The sequence below is a fragment of the Dendropsophus ebraccatus genome, chromosome 7 (assembly GCF_027789765.1).
Source record: "Dendropsophus ebraccatus isolate aDenEbr1 chromosome 7, aDenEbr1.pat, whole genome shotgun sequence".
In the NCBI taxonomy this organism is placed as follows: Eukaryota; Metazoa; Chordata; class Amphibia; order Anura; family Hylidae; genus Dendropsophus; species Dendropsophus ebraccatus.
The window spans coordinates 129,519,475-129,539,204 of record NC_091460.1 but is presented as its reverse complement, the minus strand read 5'-3'; the positions used below and the strand labels follow the sequence as shown (position 1 = coordinate 129,539,204).

Genomic DNA, 19,730 nt, shown 5'->3' with positions numbered 1-19,730 from the left:
CAGCACTACTCTTGGTAGAGATGAACGAATTACTTGGAAATTTGTTTCACAAAGTTCGCAAATATTCGAGAGAATTTGTGAATATTCGCGAATCGCATACAAACGATTTTTTATTAAAACAACATCAACTATAGTAGCTACAATAGTGGGACTATTACAGAGTAGTGATTTTTTTTTCAACCGTTATTGCTGTGACAGTGTCATAATCGGAAAATGTCAATTTTTCAAAAATGTCAATCTCAATTATTCAATTTCTACACATAAAAGGGTGCTGTTCTCATGGAAACCATGTAAAAACTGAAATTAAGGTCCGTCGGTGAGCCCTCTAAAAATCCTGAGAGTTACAGGAAAACTGATAATACAGTCTTTTTAAGAGACCCTGGAATTTGAATGTTTACAGTTTAAATCTAAGGGCCCTTGAGGTATGTCCTCCAAAAATTCAATGGAGGCCCTTGAAGTGAGCCCTCTAAAAAATTCTATGGAGGCCCTTGAAAGAGCCCCTGAAAAAAATATGAGCATAGCCCTCTTAAAAATTCTATGGAGGCCCTTAAAAGAGCCCCCACAAAATTATGTGCATAGCCCTCTTAAAAATTATATGGCGGCCTTTAAAAGAGCCCCCCAAAAAAATTATGAGAGATGGCAGATGCTCCAGTGTTTGGAATTCACTACATAGAAAATGCTCAGGTACTGTAGCTACTGGGATTCTTCAAGTACTTTAATGGAGTCCCTTTCGGGTAAAGGACCTGAAGAGAGCTCCTGGGAGTGGGCAAGGGTGGCATGACTCTGTTGGTGAGATTGGGCAGGTTGAGAGGAAGGAGAGGACTGGGTAGATGATTGGGTGCTGGACGCATTATCGGCTATACACTTTACCACCTGTTCGCACTGCTCGAGCCTCAGCAGCGGTGTACCCTGGTTCCTACTTAATTGTCCAATGAACCCAGGGATGCTGGATGAATGTAATGTTGGCTACCCCTCACCAGCTCGCATTGCATCTCCACTCCCGTGCCTTGTGCCCCCACTAGCATTTCCGCGCCATTGTATTCCGCGGCACTGTATCCATACAAAGCTTATAATTTAACACTTATAATTTTTGCTTTGGCACACAAGGAGTATACAGCCATATACCCTAATATAATGCAAGAATGCCCTACAGCAGGCAACAGGCATTTAACTTAACATTGCGGCGCACAGCACCCAGAACAGTAGCACCATGCTTAGATTTTATAAGTTGGCACACAAAGAGTATACAGCCATATACCCCATACAGACAGATACACTGCAGCCTATCCCTCACACTGCAGGAGAAAGCCACGGCACTCAATATTTGCAATAATAAGTGAAAAGTTTATTTTTTAGCAAAATGATATACGGTATTTTACTCCGACCATACATAGAAATTATAAGAGCTGAGACCAGGTGCACTCCAGCTACCTGTCTGTCTGTACATACTGTGCTTGTGCTGCTAGATGGTTTAATAGCTGTGTATCTTTGGGTAAATGTTTTTTTATATATAATTTTAGCCCTAAAAAGGGCTTTTGTGGGTCCCTCCTGCCTAATATGACCTAATACCTGACTGTCCATGCTACACACTGTCTCCCTCTCTAGCTCCAAGTCTCATCTGAGTCCGAATCTCAAATACACTATTGTATAACTGTAAAGGTCACATGGTTTAGCCAGCCAATGAATACAGATGCTTTTATTTCACTGCCTGTGTGCTCCTAGTGCCTGTCCCACCCCTCTGCAGGGAAGGTGGCAGGGCATTCAAAAATTTTACTGCGATTTTGATGGAATACTCGATCGAAATCGAGTTTTCGAATAGTGTACTATTCGATTTAATATCTACTCGACTGAGCAGTACTCGCTCATCTCTATTGTTAATATAACATATAGTTATACAAAAAAACAACAACTCTCCAGATACTTTAAGTCTTCTTTTTATTATTTCATATTGGTAAAACCAATGTTTTTCAGGCACAGATGTCACTAGTCATGGTTTTGAATACTATTGCACACACAGACAGTGAGCAGGGAGCCATAGGAGGGGCCACCCAAATGATCCTTAGATTCAGGCAGCGCATTGAAGTCAGCGGTGGTCTGACACCAAAGTCACCGGTGATCTGAGCAACGCAAAGCAGACCATTGCTTTCAACACAGCGATCGTTCAACGTGTTACACTGAATAATTAACGTCCGGAACGGTCAGTTATCAGCCAAGTAAGAACAATGATCATTCAGTGTAATAGGGCCTTAACAGTAAGCCCTGTTGTACACTGTGGCTTTACTTTCATCAGCAAGAAGCTGCTGACAGGTCTGCTTTGAAGGGGTTTTCCGAGCTTAGAAAAGCATAGTTGTTTTCTTCCATAAACTGCACCTCTTGTATCCCCAGTGGGTGTGGTTTTGCAGCTCATTTTCTGAACTGAATTGTGACGCCACCCAAAAGCCACAACAATACACAATACACACAATGACGGGTGTGGTGCTGTTTTGTGTAAGAAAGTTGCTGTGCTTTTTCTAACCTTAATCTGCTTTTTCTCGCAACCTCTTTAAAGAGACTCTGTCCGTAGTTTATGCTGCCCTATATATGATTCTGTGCAGCAGATTCAGAGATAACCTCCTGAATAAGGCTGCACACTAGTCCTCTCCATTTTGTGCATGTGCTTAGCAGTCCTCAATATTCATGAGCACCAGCACACTATGCCCACTGACTGCTGCTTACCAGGTGTTATCCATACTGTGTACATATACTGTGTAGCAGGCAGACAGTTATCAATCAGCAGCCGGACGGTGGAGGGAGTGGTGCAGCACGAATCCCATTCTCCTGCATATTAGGAGAACGGCTGAACACAACAATGTAAGTAATACACTGATCTGTTCAGCATTTATGTCAATAATTTATACTGCCCTCGTTTAAGGTGGCATAAACCTAGTGACAGATTGCCTTTTATTTAAGTCTATGCACTTGATCCAGGAAAACAAAATGTATACTTTATATAATGGACATATACAAAACTCACATTTAAATGTCTCTGTTGTGAGGGTAACATTATCACATCATAAATACATAAAAGGTAATAATATATGGCTACTTTTCTCTTCAGCACCAGCGTGCTCACCAGGACCCTGTAGCTCTAAAATTCAGCTTTTATGAAGTAATTGCAGCTCGCAGCCAAGCTTCCCCGGACCTACAATCACTCCAAAAGAAGTGCCTGATGCCTGGGTGGTATTCTACACATATAGAACGATGGCTGCAACACTTTCCTCCTGCTCAGGTACAGTAATCTCATACTCCAGTGATACCATTATTATCTCTATTTATACTTTTAGAGGTTCTGCGCTATTTGGCTATGTTCACACACAGTATTTTTGCTCAGTATTTTTCAACCGAAATGAGGAAAGGATTGAAAACACAGAAAGACTATGAAGGAGATTTATCGAACATGGTGTAAAGTGAAACTGGCTCAGTTGCCCCTAGCAACCATCTTTCATTCCTCACAGACTCTTTGGAATATGAAAGGTGGAATCTGATTGGTTGCTAGGGGCAACTGAGCCAGTTTCACTTTACACCAGTTTGATAAATCTCCCCCAATGTTCACACACTGTCATACTTGAGTGGATGCCTTGAGAACTATTTTAAGAACATCTCATTCACACCAAAGAAAGCTCAAATATTCAGTATTCATTATTCAAGTTAATGGTGCGTTTACACAGAGAGATTTATCTGACAGATTTTTTAAGCCAAAGCCAGGAATGGATTTGAGAAGAGGAGAAATCTCAGTCATTTCCTTTACGACCTGTTCCCTGTTTATAGTCTGTTCCTGGCTTTGGCTTTAAAGATCTGTCAGATAAATCTCTGTGTAAATGCACCATTAGATGGACTAATTGGCCTTTGGATGCGGCATAATTGAAAAGTCCATTGAATTTAATAGTAAAAACGGAAAGAAAAACTGTGTGTGAAGAACTTATAAAAAACGTCCGCTGTTTTAGTTTAGTTTTTTTTTTAAAGGTTTTAATTTTAAGGTTTTAAGCAGCCAAAGGCTATGTTCACACAACGTCAAAAATTTAAAAAAAGGCAGCCGATTTTGATATAAAAAAAAACGATTAAACTAACTGCAATGGCAGTGCATTGAACTAAGTGGGAAAACGGACATCCAATGTACACAATCTATTGAATAACAGACGTTTTTACAGCAGACGTCAAAATAATGAACATGATCATTATTTTCGGACGTCTTTTGCAAACAGCGGACTTTTTTATTAGTTGTTCGCACACAGTTTTTCTTTTGTCACCGTTCTTTCTCTGTTTTTTACTATTAAAGGGGTTATCCAGCGCTACAAAAACATGGCCACTTTTCCCCCTACTGTTGTCTCCAGTTCAGGTGCAGTTTGCAATTAAGCTCCATTTACTTCAATGGAACTGAGTTTCAAAACCCCATCCAAACTGGAGACAACAGTAGGGGAAAAGTGGCCATGTTTTTGTAGCGCTGGATAACCCCTTTAAATTCAATGGACTCAATAACGGACGTCATTTTAAATGGAGCTGAAAAAACATTGTGTGAACATAGCCTAATAAATTAAAAGTTATATAAGTTGCCTATCATTCTAAGGCTATGTTCACACAGCGTAAAAGTACCGCCGTTGTTGCCATCAGCAACAACGACCGTACTTTGTATGCCAAAACACCTTGCATGTTCTTTTATGGGATCCCGGCCGGAGCGTATACACATAGTATACGCTCCGGATGGGATAACAAGCGACGCCGCAAAAAACTAACACGTCAGTTTTCTGCTGCTGCAATTCAGTAGGAAACCCCGTCAGTTCACACAATGAAGCGAGCGGCTCTGGCCGCTTGCTTCATTGTGTGCTATGAGGAGTTCTGATGCGGGCGCGCTCTGATGCACCCGCGTCAGAACACTGCTGCTGGAAAGATCATCCAGCCGGTACTGCAGTACCGGCCGGGATGATCTTTGCAGAGACCGATCGTCACGGAACAGCCAGTCTCAAACGCCATGTGAACATGGCCTAACTGTACTGACTTGAGAAAAATAAATAACATTTCAGTTTTACCAAAAGGCAAACAGCGTACACTAAACGTAACCCCAACCCCCAAAAAAAGTTTTTTTGTTTTTTTTTCAGTTTCACTGTACAAACCACTTTTTTTTCCAGTTTTGCAGTATATCTTATGGAACATTTAAGTCTGACATTGCTAAGTACAGTTCTTGTCACAAAAATAAGCACTAATATGGGTCTATAGGTAAAAATATGCCATCCCAAAAATTAAATTGCACCAATGAAGATTGGCCTGCTCCTTAGAAAGCAATCTAACCTGCTGATATGTCTTTATTGCAAGGAGATGCCGAGGAGGAAGGTATGTCTCTTTCCGGTGCAGTTAGTCCTTTGCTCCACAGTCTGGTGAGACCGCCAGGAGCACTGGGGCACCAGTTAGGAGCACTGCCTGCCCCCATAGCGCAGATCTGGGAAGGGAAGCGCTCCTAACGTTCTCAGAGGACTTACAAAGAACTAACTGCATGGGAACAGCACTACGGAACAAGGTAAGAGACAAACCTTGACGTCTCCTGTGCAATAGGGACATATCAGCAGGTAAAATTTTTGTCTAACCTGCTTATAGATCCCTTTTAAGGGGTTAATCTTATCGCCATAAAATGTCTTCTTACCCTTTCTATAATTTATGGCATTGTCAAAAAAAAAAAAAAATGTGAGCTGTTAATTATTAGTCTAAGCGGGATTTTATATGTCACATTCCCTGTGATTGTGTCATTTTGCAGAAACCCACAGAACTTTTTTCTCTCGACATTCTATTTTTATGGTGTGATTATTACCGTATGTATGCATTGTGATAGAAAACATGCTGTGTGCCGTCTTAATTAAATGGGTTATAGCAAATGAGAACGGATGAGATATTGTGGAACTTTTTCACATTTTCTCCGGGTGTTGTCATATTAGCCTACAACAATCTATTTCCTAGCTCTGAAAATCCGTAAATATGAAATGCTCAAATAAGCATGGTGTCTTCCATTGCCGAGAAATTTATAGATATTTCACAATAATAAGGCGAAACGGCATAAAAATATCTAGTACTTGTCAGATGGATGTCAGAAACAACACTGGGAGGCAATACATCATCTTCATTGTTAGACACTTCTGGGGACAGATGGTAAAGTCAACAAGACAGTTCTATCCTGGAACGGCATATCTGTTTAATCACTTAGGTGATACTTTCATGCGAGTCACACCAGGCTGCTGTCACCTCCAAAAATGGATAAAAATATTCCAAAAAAAAAAAATTGCTAAACATTGTTTACATCCGTAAACTACAAGCTTGACAACTATTTGCTATGCACATAGCCTAGTTTTGTTTGCTCTGTTCATATGCAACAGCCAGCTCCATACATTTTATAATTTAAAGAGAATGGAAAATGTTTAGCTGACAGGTCGATTGCACTTCTTGGGGCAATCTGTCATACCGATCTGTATTCAGAGATTGCTATTGTATAGGAAGAAGGGACTAAGGAAATAGTACGAAATCTGGAGTCTCTTGCAGCCCGTGTAAAGTATAGAAATAATTGACAAAATTTTTTGAGAACATATATATATATATATATATATATATATATATATATATATAAAGGACTCTCTTAGTATTAGGGTATGTTCATAGAATGTACTAATTTTGAAAAGAACGGACAGTTTTTAATGAAAAATGGTTCTGGTTTTTTTTTTCAGCCTGGACGGCATTGCATTGACATCAAAGAAATGCTGCCCATTCCATGCACACACCGCACTGTCAACGGCCGTTGTTACCCTACAGCCGCACAAATAATTGACATCTCAACTAGGTTGGGTTCACACTGAGTTTTTTTAATCCGTTTTTTTTTTCTCCAAAAAAGAGATGCATTTGTGTGCATTCGTTTTGATCTATTTTTCCATTGACTTCCATTTAAAAAAAAAAAAAAAACTGGATCAGATCAGATCCGTTTTTTATAACGGACACGAAAATGAGGTTGACTATGTTTTTGTGTCCGTTAAAAAAAGGGATCTGTTTTGATCATTTTTTTTTTTTTACAGCAGAAGTTAATGGAAAAACAGAACGTTTTTTCTTCCGCTTTTTGAAAAAAAAATGGATGAAAAAAAACGGATTGCAAAGACGCAGTTTGAACCGAGCCTTATTTGCGGCCGCCAATGAAGGAACAATGGCCGCTGTTCCCGCTCTGTCCACTCAATGTATGGCCGTTTTGACGGCCGTACATTGCATGAACTTCAATGGTTAGTTGGATTGAAGGCACACCCAAATGTGCTTGCAATCCAAATAAAATACCATGATGTTCCTATGGCACAGGAACATGTAATACAGCGGCCGTTGTTAATACATAATCTGAACATAGCCTGATCTTTGTTATCCCTAAAGGGGAAAATACAAAAAAGGTCTCTCCTGGGGATGCCAGGCAGAGACGTATTCTGAAAGTGTATGTGAAACGATGGGCTGCTTATTGATCCGCAGGGAGATTCGCTGTTAGTCAAGAAGTACAGTTCTCTATGAACACGGAGACCCAATGAGACGTTAAAGGGCGTATGTATTAGGGCCCTATTCCACCGGACGATTATCATTTGCATAATCGTTAACGATTAACGATCTCAAACGACCGCTATTGCGAAAGACCTGAAAACGTTCACTCATTTCCTATGGTTTTTCCTTCCCTATTTCTTCGCTAATGCGTTCGCATCTAATAAAAATAGGTCCAGGTCTTATATAGCGATCAACGATTTCTCGTTCGGTCGTTAATCGTTAACTGCATTTTAACCGAACGATTATCGTTTAGATTCGAACGATTTAACAATAATCTGAACGATAATCGTCCGGTGGAATAGGGCTCATTGTGGCTCCTTATTTATAGAGACCCATACTTCTGGATTAGCAGTGGATCCGGAAGCGACACATTGTGAAACGTACACATTCTAAACTCCTGGGCCCCAATAAAAAATTTATGACGGCCTTCTTGAGAGTCCAATGTAGTTGAAAGCCCATTGGGCCACTAGTGCCTAAGCACCACTGCTACCTCTGCATCCAATCCACTGGTGCTATGATTATGACTAGCTGCTATATAATTCTATGGTGAAGGGTCTGGCGTTGAAGGCAGGAGCTATGGAGCTCAGAAACTTACTCCACCACTACATAACAGAACTGCTTACTACCATGAAAGTGAATGTGCTATAGATTTACTCTGAATTGTTCACTAGAAAACGTTAAACTGTTTATATTATTTACCAGCTTAGGCTGGGTTCATACTACGGTTTTTTTTTTTTCATCAATTTTTGCAAAAAAATGGATGAAAAAACAGATGTATTTGTGTGCATCCGTTTTGATCCGTTTTTCCACTGACTTCCACTGTAAAAAAAGGGTAAAAATTCAACCTTTTTTAAAACATACACAAAAACATAGCGGATCACATTGTGTACGCTAAAGACGCGTTTTGATCCCTGTTTTTTTAATAATGGAAGTAAATGGAAAAACAGATTAAAATGGAGGCACACAAATGCATCCTTTTTTCCATCCATTTTTTTTCTTTTTAAACGGATGAAACAAACGTAGTGGGAACGCAGCTTTATTGGATGGACTATTGCTGTATAGCTTTTTTAGTGTATACGTAGTATGCATAATCAATTACTATGAAATGTTTTCTCTACTTTATAGCTGCAAACGTAGTGTGAACGCAGCCTTATTGGACTATTGCTGTATAGCTTCCTTAGTGTATACGTGGTATACATAATCTATTACTGAGAGATGTTTTCTCTACTTTATAGCTGCTTATTGTTGATGGTCAACAGTTACGAACAGACCCAGTTAATGTGATGGATGAAGTACAGAAGTTTCTTGGGGTTTCTCCACATTACAATTACTCAGAAGCACTAACGTAAGTAGACAAGTTTTACCATAGGACGAACGGCGTAAAAACAAAGTCCCCCACCCCCACCCCCAAATTTTTTTTAAAAAATGCAAAGTGCTATGGCCTTTTAAAGACGAGGAGGAAAATGCAAAAAACAACAATTGGCTCTGACATTAAGGGGTTAATGTAATGGTTTTTTTTATGTAAGTCAGTCGAAAACGGTTGCTGATTGATGCCATACAACTGCATCCGTGAAATCCACCGCGATTCCGCTAAGTGTGAATCTACCCTCATTCTGTACACAACCTGCTTTCCAACAAGTAAATGCTTTCTAGCCATATAAATAGTGTCATACTGAATGTATTAGATGGCAGTTCTAAGAATAGTAGTATTTCGGTGCTGCAAAGTAACCTGCGGAAATGAACTTGAATCTGTATGTTTACATAGCAGCGATGTGGTGCAATGTGCAAAGTCTCATTTCCAGGAGTTAAGTTATTGCAGTGTAAATTAATTCAGCTCAGTGGGAATTGCTGTGAGTGGTTTTACATTTCCCAAATATGTTGCGGCCATCAATCAATAAATCAATGGATGTCATTCACAAAGCAAGACTTTTAATTCATTCAATCATTGCATTCTTTCAGTATTGAATTGCTTTCAGCCTCCACATACGCTCTGCTATAAAGAAACAAATACTACATCTGCATATGATTATGGTGCATTTATGGCATCCTCTAATCTTGTATAAGTAATTCTTCCAGGAAAAGTCAGTGATTCTAGTTGTTTTTCTTAATATATATATATTACTGTATGGCCTCCGATTGTTGGAGACCATGCTGGATCTTGCATTGTGACTCGGCACATTTTGCTTCTAATGAAGCCACTGTCATTAGGGAATACTGATGCCATGAAGGGGCATCTGTTGGTCTACAGCAGATGTATCTGTCAAATTAACATCCACATAAATGTCAGAATTCAAGATTTCCCAATAGAATATTACCAGAGCCTCACACTGTTAGTGCATTCAGGTACTATTGCTAACCCATGTTACAGGTATAAATCCATCTGACCATGCACATAATAAAAACGTTCATCCACATTTTTACATTGGTTCATGCTTCTATGCTTTGGCAGAATGGATCAGAATGGTCATTCTGACCAACCTGCACCCAAACAGCCCTGTAAACAACAAGCTGCAATGCCTTGCGTTCTATAACCTTTCTATCATAGCCATCAGAAACCTTTTAGCAATTTATGCTGCAGTACCTGTTCTGTGAGCCTTCACTTCTAAAGTGCATCAGTGAACCATGGGCATCTATGACCCTAATGCTAGTTTACTGGTTGGCGGTTGCCCTTCTTTGGACCAAATTTAGGTCCAAGATAGGTACTGGGGTTGTATATAGGAGCAACCCCATTAGAGCTGCCATTTAAAAAGTGTCATCTAACCATCACAATTTGGCTCTGGTCAAAGTCACTTACATCCTCACGCTTGTGCATTTTATCTGTTTCCAACACGTTGACTTTAAGAAATGACTGGTAAATTGATGCCTAGTATATCCGCCTTACAGGCACCTTTGTCACAAGATGACAGTGGCTTTAAAGGGGTATTCCATCCGAGAGCTAAAAAAATAAATGCCCCCAAACCCAGCTTACTCACTCTCGCCAAGTCCCCCTGAGTATTTTGAGCCATCTCCCATCTTTCTAGCTGCCACCGTTCCTGGGTTACAAGTTTGCTCAGAGTCAGAGTCAATTGCCAAGTATCCAACTCATTTTGTAGTATCTGCCCATCGCTGGCTCAATCTGGTTTTGCTTTACACTGTAAACAAAATATCAATCTATCAATAGATTAGATATAGATATAGATTAGAAAGAAAGAGAGATGAAACAACTGTCTTTTCTTTCCCCTATATTGCTCAGGAGGCTGTCACTGTTCTATTGTTTCCCTGTCGCTTGGCCAGGTGCTCACTGATTGGTGTGATGTCATCGGTGGGTGGGTTTAAAGATGAGGTGTTACAGCTTTCCTGCAACAGAATAGATAGAGATCTGTTTCAGAGGAACCGAAACAGAGTGGACCAGTGTCAGGCAGGGGAGGTATGGACAAGACACGACAGTGAGCCCTAATACTGAGCCCACCCACTGTCCCTACCTACTTGCCTCAAACGTCCCTAGGTAGCCGCGAACAACCACGAAGGCGGTCCCTGCACTAGTATAGGTATTAACACAGAAAAAAACAGACAAACAAACACAAAGGGAAAGTCGACAAGCCAAAGTCCAAACCAAACAGGCAAGGCGGTACAAAGTCAGGTAACAATCAAATACTCAGAAGTCAGGCGGAGGGTCAAATAACAGGTCAAAACGAGCAGAGGGATTAGGTACAGTGATCATAGGAATAGACAGGGGGAGCTGGGATTAGGGAATAAACCTTAATAGCCAGCGCCGAGAGACTGGTTTAGCTTTCTTTTATGAGGATCAAGAGCCCTGGTCTTGATCCCCATTGGACCGGCGCTCTGATCCTCCAGGTTCTAGACAGGCAGAGAAGAACATCAATCAAACAGGATTGCTCAGGTGCGGCAATCAAGTCTAGCAGAGTTCAGTGTAATTCTTGCATTGCCGGAAGCTGAGAAGCAATCCGGTGTGTCACACAAAAGTAAAGAACCAAGCCCAGTTCACACCAGGCTACTGCACATTCCTGACAACCAGGAAGTGAGGATTTTCAGAAGCTTCAGGGTGTAAGTCCTGATGTGCTGCAGACAAACGGCCCAATTCATGTAAAAGAAACGGATTACAAACAAGCTTAGATTATGGGTGGGGATTGAACAGGGTTAAATCTTTCTTAATGTTATGGGAGATAGGAGTGTGTTATATAAAGAAGGTGAAGAATGGAGCCCGGAGAAGAGCAGAAATAGGTGGGGGATCCTAATACAGATAATGAAGTTGAGGGAAAAGGGAAGAATGTGTTATAAGAATGTTAAGGATTGATGAATAAGGGAGAGGATAGGAAGCAAGTAAGTACATGATTATCTATCTAACAGCCTTCATGCTGAAAAGGGATCAAGGGGTTAAGGACCCTTATAATGCACCATAAGGCATCTGCCACTTCTTGTAATAATTTTTATTATAGTTGCTCTTTCTGCACAGTCAGAACTGGAGTAATGCCAGTGAGAATAATTGAGATCAGCAGTAAAGAAAACATTGATAGTGTTGGTACCATACACACAGCAGAAAGATTTCTTCTCACCATAACATTCATATTATAGAAAAATAGCAGAATGTCACCATAATGCAGTATTCTACCACAACCTAGTACTAAAGCACTACTGACATGTTTTTCTATCCATATTCATAGACTACACAGCTATCCTAAAAATCACATCATGTTCAGAAATATTCAATGTATCCATAACAGTTTGATGTTTTTGTTGTAGGTTTGATTCACATAAAGGATTTTGGTGCCAGCTCTTGGAAGAGGGGAAAACTAAGTGTCTGGGCAAAAGTAAAGGGAGAAAATATCCCCCAATGGATGCAGAGGTGAGTCCAGTATTAATGCAAATAGCAGCTATCAGAAATATTTCTTTGTCTTTTCTGACTATGTAATAATGGCAGACCACGTAGCTGCTACAGGGCCTGTGTGGTCAGGAGGCTCAGGCCCCAGCAAAGCATGGTCTGCCATCATGGTACGCCACTCTCAGAGCCCCCTCCCAATCGCAGCAGCACCACCACCCCGGAAGGTGACAACAACTCCCCTGATCACCGCAGCACCTATCCATCCCCCAGCCCCCAGCTGTCTGGGGAGGGGGGCTCTCTATGGTATGTCATCCCTGAACCTCATACTCACCTGGCTGACACAGCGGTCCTGCATTCTTTTTGCCTGTCAAAGCAACGGGAATGCTAGGGCAAGTAAGAAGTGAGTATGGGGTTCAGGGATGGCATGCCACCAACAGCACCCCCCAAATGGGGGGTGCACCAGATGCATGGGGCCCCAAGAATTCTATTCTCCTGAAGGCTTAGAATGGCTGAAAAAAATGTTGTGTAAATAAAACACTAATCTGTTCAGCATTTTTATCACTAGTTTATGCTTCCCACATTTAAAGGGGAACATAAGGAAAACTTGTTTTCTATTAAAAGTACATTAAAAGTTATATAGATGTGTCTATATAATGTATTACCATATCTGTACAGTTCTGCCACACTGGTAGCTGATAGACATCCAGGAAGTGATGAAAAATGGCCCCTGTGCCAATCCACATTGTCTCCTGCTTCCACTGCTTTCCCTCCTTAGGAGATGGAGATTCCATGCCTCTGTCTCACATTGTGTGTGTGTTTGCTGAGCACAGGCTGATGGTGCAGACAGGGGGCAGGGTGTGATGTCACAGGAGGCATGGCTGGATCCCCCAATCTCCTGAGTTATTCACCATCTCTGACCGGCCAGAAGCAGCTGCTGCAACTTCACTGATTGTGCAAAACTCTGCAGTGAAATTAGGGCTATGTTTACACATGTTCACACAATGCTATGTTCACACATGCTTGACTGCAGAACCATGAGATCCTTATAGTAGTTTAATATAGTTTGACATGTCCTTGGCTTCCGTATAATGCTACTTTACATGTCAAATGTAATGAGACATAGATATTTATTAATATGTAAATAAGACTCAAAAGCCCTATTGGGAAAAGTGCACACTGCGTATTTGTTCACAAGAGCTAACAGCTTTATAGTTGTAACTAGAAATGGAAACTGTTGCATTTTCACCTTACATATCTTCTTTGAAAGTGACGGTAGCAACCATTAACACCCAGAACTCACTGAGGACTGCATTCACAAATACCAACTAGAAGCACTACATTTGGAGCATACGTTATAAGAGAAGAATCAGGCTGCGATGTCTTCGATAATATGAGCCAGTTTGGAAGTTACTGTCTCATAGGTGTTAATTTAAAAAATACAGTATGATCAATGCAGGAGTTTATAGGAGTTGTCAGACACAACAATGACTTGAAGCTTGCAATACTTTTATTTTTACCAATACAAGTCGTACAATACAGTTTATAATAGTTGATTTTTGATTCTTCTCTTTTATCCTTTGCATTTCTTATAGTTATTTTCATGACACATATTACACCAGTGTTGGACTGGTCCACCAAAGGACCGGAGAATCCTCCGGTGGGCCCCAAGTTGTAGAACCAGCACTAAGGCTGGGTTCACACTACATTTTTGCTCTGATAACCCTGACCTCTGCATGGAGCTCTGCACATTTTCCTTTCCTATTTGATTGCCAGCTGGAGAAGGTCAGAGGTTATCAGTGCAGTGAAGCAGAGATCTCTGTCTTCTGCCTGTTAACCCTTTTTTTGTGTTGCAGCATGTAAGTAAACATTGGGTCACTTACACACTGCAGTACATAAGGGGTTAAGCAGAAGGACACACGCTCTTACCTTCTCCCCCGGGCCCCCCTCCTGCACAGACCCCATAGCAACTGCCTACCCTGCCTCTATGGTAGCTACGCCACTGCCCATTGGTATCGTATAAGTAAAGAAATAAAGTACTATGATGGGACCTGCTGAATGTAACAAGAATACCTGAGCGAACCAATACTTCAGTAGGAGACGTCTTACCATACTTTACATAATTAGCAAGAAGCAGCACAACTTCCTGAGCAGCATGATGTTACAATACTGGCCTTATTTTGTGTTATTTTCTCCATGGGCAATGGGAAATCTAGACATCTCTATAATTATATCTATGTGTTATGTATAATGCCATCATGACAATTACCGGCCTTACACGAGCCTTGAGGTAATCGGAGACAGCTACATTTTTAATGAAGTGCTGCGCAATTAAAAAAAAAAATGGCGTTCTCCCCGCACGCTACAAATGTTACTGATGGTTTCCAGTTTTTTTAAATGAAACCCTGATCTTAAGCATGAAATGACTGAGCTGTTGGTTTACGTTTCTGATTTCTAAAGTTAATCAGCTGCTTAATTTACACATAATAATTAGACGTTCTCCGCGTGCTCGTAATAAGTGAATGCGATTTCTCCATGAGAATGGTAGATAACGTGTATAAAAAATCTTGCAGCAAACAGTGATATCACTGGCTGCTAGCCAAAGGGATGTGCTCTTCTTTACCAGGTACTGTAATTGACAGACGTAATGTGTATTTCTAAAGTGAGGGGGCCGAGACTGGAAACCCAAAGCACAATCTGGTTTGCCACATTATCTATCTTTTGCACACATTTCCTGCATATATTACAGTACATCTTGACATACTAATAAGTAAATGCAGTTCTCTGTCTTAAAGAGAATCTGTCATGCGTTGTCCATGCTGGTTCTCATTGCCTCTGTTTAAAGATTATTGCATTGTGGATTGTGGTTGCTGACAGGTATTTTCGAAGAAAAAAAATGTTTCTTTGTATACTGAATTTATTTAAAGGGGTAGTGCGGCATTCAACATTTATTCACTAAATAACACACATTACAAAGTTATACAATTTGGTACAGGTAATATGTGTTATTTAAGTGAATGGCCCCCTTCCCCGTGTTCCCCCCACCCCGGAAGTGTGGTGCATTATACTCACGCAATCACTGTTGACCCCGGCCGCCATCTTGGGTCGAAAACGTCATCTTCAGGAGGCCGGCCTGACCGCTCCCTCATACCGCCCCCCCCCTAGCGTGTCATCACCTGCTCAGCCACGATTGGCTGAGCATAACTATTGGCTAAGCATAATTATGCAGTACCGGCCGAGATGATCTTTTCAGAGACCGGCGGTTCCGTGACCTGGCCGGGTCACGGAATGGTCGGTCTCTTACAAAATGTGAACATAGCCTAAAGGGGTAATCCAGTGAAAATGTTTTTCTTTCAAATGAACTGGTTTCAGAAGGTTATAGAGTTGTAATTTACTTTTATTTAAAAATCTTGTCTTCCCATACTTATCAGCTGCTGTATGCCTTGCAGGAAAAGGTGTTTTCTTTCCAGGCTTACACAGTGCTCTGTGCTGGCATCTCTATCCGAGACAGGAACTGTCCAGAGTAGGAGCATATCCTCATAGATACTCATAAGTCTGCATAGGATCCGCACACACAAATTGTTATGATATTTTTAATCCTGCCTATATCCAATGTTGCATTGTAGCTATAAAAACGGATGCAAATGTGGATGTAACCTTTAAGTATGTGTAATGTTAACTCATGTGTATATATATATTCTTTTGTTTTAGTGCAGAGCCTTCTTGTCAAATTATTACCAAGATCACAACGTGGAATTATCAAAACTTTTACACAGACTTGGTCAACCTCTTCCGTCATGGCTGAGACAAGAACTGCAGAAAATCAGATAGCACAGAGACCACTGGACTTTTAGTATCTATTGTTTAGTATCTATTCAAAGTTGCTTATATTCACATGTTTGGGGGGGAAAACAAGCCCAGTTCACCATATGCTGGCATGTGGATTACATCATATTCTTGTGGAGCACAGTAGTGGCAGATGAGAGCTTCCACTCTTTACACGGCGTGAGAATCTGTGAGTTTCACATTAATAATCCCAATCTGCCCCTCCCCCAAACCACTTCCGTCAGATAGCTTCTTTTAATCCAAGATCTGTCCTAGGTTCAGCAGGTGATGCAGTTATTGTCCAAAAAAAAAAAAAACTTTTAAGCTTGCAGCCCTGTGCCAAATTGGCGTGGCCTAGAGGGTCCGTGCCCTAGGCCTGCACCGCCTCTCCATCCCTCCTGAATACTGCACATGGGCCTTACGATCCAGCACATGTGCAGTGTTCAGACAAGTGATGATTAGGAAAAGTTCCCGCCTGGGGCATTCCTAATGGTGAAGAGGGTGGGTAGGAGAGATGGAGAGGTGGTGCAGGCCTAGGGCACAGACACGCTAGGCCACACCAATTTGACACAGGGCTTCAAGTTTGAAAGTATTTTTAGGACAACAACTGCATTCTGTTGAACCCAGGACAGATCTTGGATTAAAAGCATCTATCAGACGGTACAAGCGGTTTTGGGGGAGGGGAGGATTATGGGTACAGAGTTGCTTTAATGGAGAATTCTGTCAGAGTATAAAATCCTGCAGCTGACAGGGGCAGTGGGGAAATTGATTATAAGTACTAACTTCCCTCTCCCCAATCTCCACCATAAGGCATTTTCCCCCTAGTTTTGTTGACGTCACGACTCGGGGGGATAAAGGCCTGTCCCAATTGATGGACTGGCCGTTCAGCCAATCAGTTATAGGAATGGCATCCCGCCCAAGTCACTAACTGGCTGAGCAGCCAGTCTATCAGCCAGGACATGACGTGTCAGCTTCAGAGAACCTAGAGCTCGGCATGGGTCCCAAGGCCAGCCTCGCTGCTCACAACAGGCACAGGGAGAGGTAAGTCAGTACTTGTAGTCAATTTCCCCCCCTGCCCCTGTCGGCTGCTGGATTTTATAATCCACCAGAATTCTCCTTTAATTCATTTTAAATCTGAACATGTCACTTGACCATCTAATTTTACAATAAATATTTTTATTACGTTAATAAAACTCTATGTCAGATATTGATGATATGACAACATGTTTTTCTATATGATACATGCTGATACTATGGGTACATTAATCTAGCATGTTGTATGCTGCTAATTCATTTGTTATACCAAACTGGTTACTTTCAGTGTCTCTACTGCCAGTATTATGCAAAACGATACCATTCCTGTAAGCAATTTAAGTGACCATTCCTATGTCTAGCACTATATTGTATGAGTTGTTTCGAAACAAGTAATTTCTATCCATTATTATACAGTCATAGAAATTGTTTTGTATCAGGTTTGCACACTAGACACTCTTTAAATTAAACCTTTCTTCCTAAACTCCTTGATAAAGTGGTTTAATGGTCTTGATTTGCCTATAGAAAGAAATAATATATGATTATGATGTTGACATGTTTTTCTCAAATATCTATCTATCTATCTATCCATAAAAAAAAAAAATCTCTCACCATACCTAGCAGTCTCTAGCTGGTTTTAGCAGCTGACACTCATCATTAGTAGCCTACATGGACCAAGCTCTATTTAACTATTTAAACTTTCAATGCAGACAGTGGCATTTAGATAGTTAGAGTCTAGGTCTTAGTGGTTTAAGAGTCAGCCCGGCTTCCCCACAATGTGATTACAAGAAGCCTATCTATTTCTTGCCATAGACAGGCTACACTAGCAAATCACAAAAAAACACAGAAAATGCAACAGCTTACCGCAATAGCAAGATAGAGCCCCCCAACTGCTAAAGAAAAATTCCCACAAAAATAATGAGGCTCTTGGTTACCATTTGCAAACAGCGTAAACCACCCCACCACGATAATGTGGCCTCATGCTCGGGGCAGACCCTTCACTGTACTATGGCCTCTCCATGACATGAAATACGCCTATGCTCTGGGCATGCAAGATCCATCTTATACCGGCAAAAGTAATTACCCCACCTGGGTGGGATGGGTGGAGTACGCGACAAAGTAGAGGCAGCTACTCACCCCATCTGGAACACAGAAAAAAAGACAAATTTGGTCAGCTCTCCTAGAACACCATTCACACTAGGCAGGAGCATGTTGCTATGGCTAAAAATTGCAAACACCAAAAACACAGAAAAATGCAACAGCTCACTGCAATTGCAAGATACAGACCCACTACAGACATGAAAATAGTTAAAAGCAGCCCCAAGTGCTAAAAAAAAATCCCTACAAAAATAATGAGGCTCTTGGTTATCATTTGCAAACCGTGTAACAACCCCCCCGCCACAATAGGCATTGTAGGGTCTGCCCCCCCCCCCTCCCCCGAGCATGAGGCCACCTTATCGTGGTGGGGTGGTTTACACTGTTTGCAAATGGTAACCAAGAGCCTCATTAATTTTGTGGGAATTTTTTTTTGGCAGTTGGGGGGGGCTGGTTTTAACTATTTTCATGTCTGTAGTGGGTCTGTATCTTGCTATTGCGGTGAGCTGTTTTATTTTTCTGTGTTTTTCTGTGTTTGCAATTTCAGCCATAGAAACGTGTTCCTGCCTTCCTGCCTAGTGTGAATGGTGTTCTAGGAGAGCTGATCAAATTTGTCTTTTTTTTCTGAACACTAGCAAATCGCCAATTGAATGTGTTGGTAGTATTGCATTGATCTATATGGAAAATTGCTGATTTTGGTTAGAGATCAGTAAATTCACAGTATATACGAGGCAAAGTGCTTTGTTAGCTTGGCAGTTGGCTTATCATTCGGCTGCCTTTGAGCTCCATGTTGCTCCCCTCCGGGTGCCTGAAAAAGCTGGATCCAGTCCTTGGAAACTGGGAGAAGACACATCACATTCAAGAAAAAAAAATGGAATAAAAGGGATTCCTTCCTTCCTCCCTCGTTGGACAGGCGCACACCTAATCACAGACACTATACTACAATGGAAGGGCCAATATAACTAATGACACCACCATACAGTGACAATATAGTGGTCAGATATCTACAAAGACATTCAACAGAGAATTATCACACAGCAAACTATACAGAGGGACACAACACTGATCAGATGCTGTCACAGGCAGAATACATAACAATTAAGGATGACCTGTCACCTCTCCTGTCCTATCTGTTTTATGATATACTGTATTACCCAAGAAATGGCTATTCTATGTTTTCTTAATGCTGAGTTTTTCTCCTAAAATGTATGAACATACTGACAACTGGCTTTCCCTATACAGTCTTTCAGCCTAACAGCATTAGTATCTATAGGTCTACATCATATTGGGCGATGACCAATGCAGCTTACAGCATGACTACAATAGTGACACACAGTGCGGTCCCTGAACGTAGTGGGGCCACATGAGATGCTACTCGACC

At 41.2% G+C, this 19,730-nt stretch overlaps 1 protein-coding gene across 1 annotated transcript in view; it reads left to right on the top strand.

The window, feature by feature from the left end:
* The window catches only part of LOC138797032 (bifunctional heparan sulfate N-deacetylase/N-sulfotransferase 3-like), a 172,215-nt gene extending 155,761 nt beyond the window's left edge, over positions 1-16,454 (top strand). Inside the window, exons 11-14 of the mRNA XM_069976806.1 lie at positions 3,098-3,268; positions 8,817-8,926; positions 12,322-12,424; positions 16,109-16,454. Of these exons, the coding sequence (XP_069832907.1) occupies positions 3,098-3,268; positions 8,817-8,926; positions 12,322-12,424; positions 16,109-16,228 (504 nt within the window). The 3' untranslated portion in view covers positions 16,229-16,454. The remainder of the gene's footprint in view (positions 1-3,097; positions 3,269-8,816; positions 8,927-12,321; positions 12,425-16,108) is intronic.
* Positions 16,455-19,730: the final 3,276 nt, after the last annotated feature.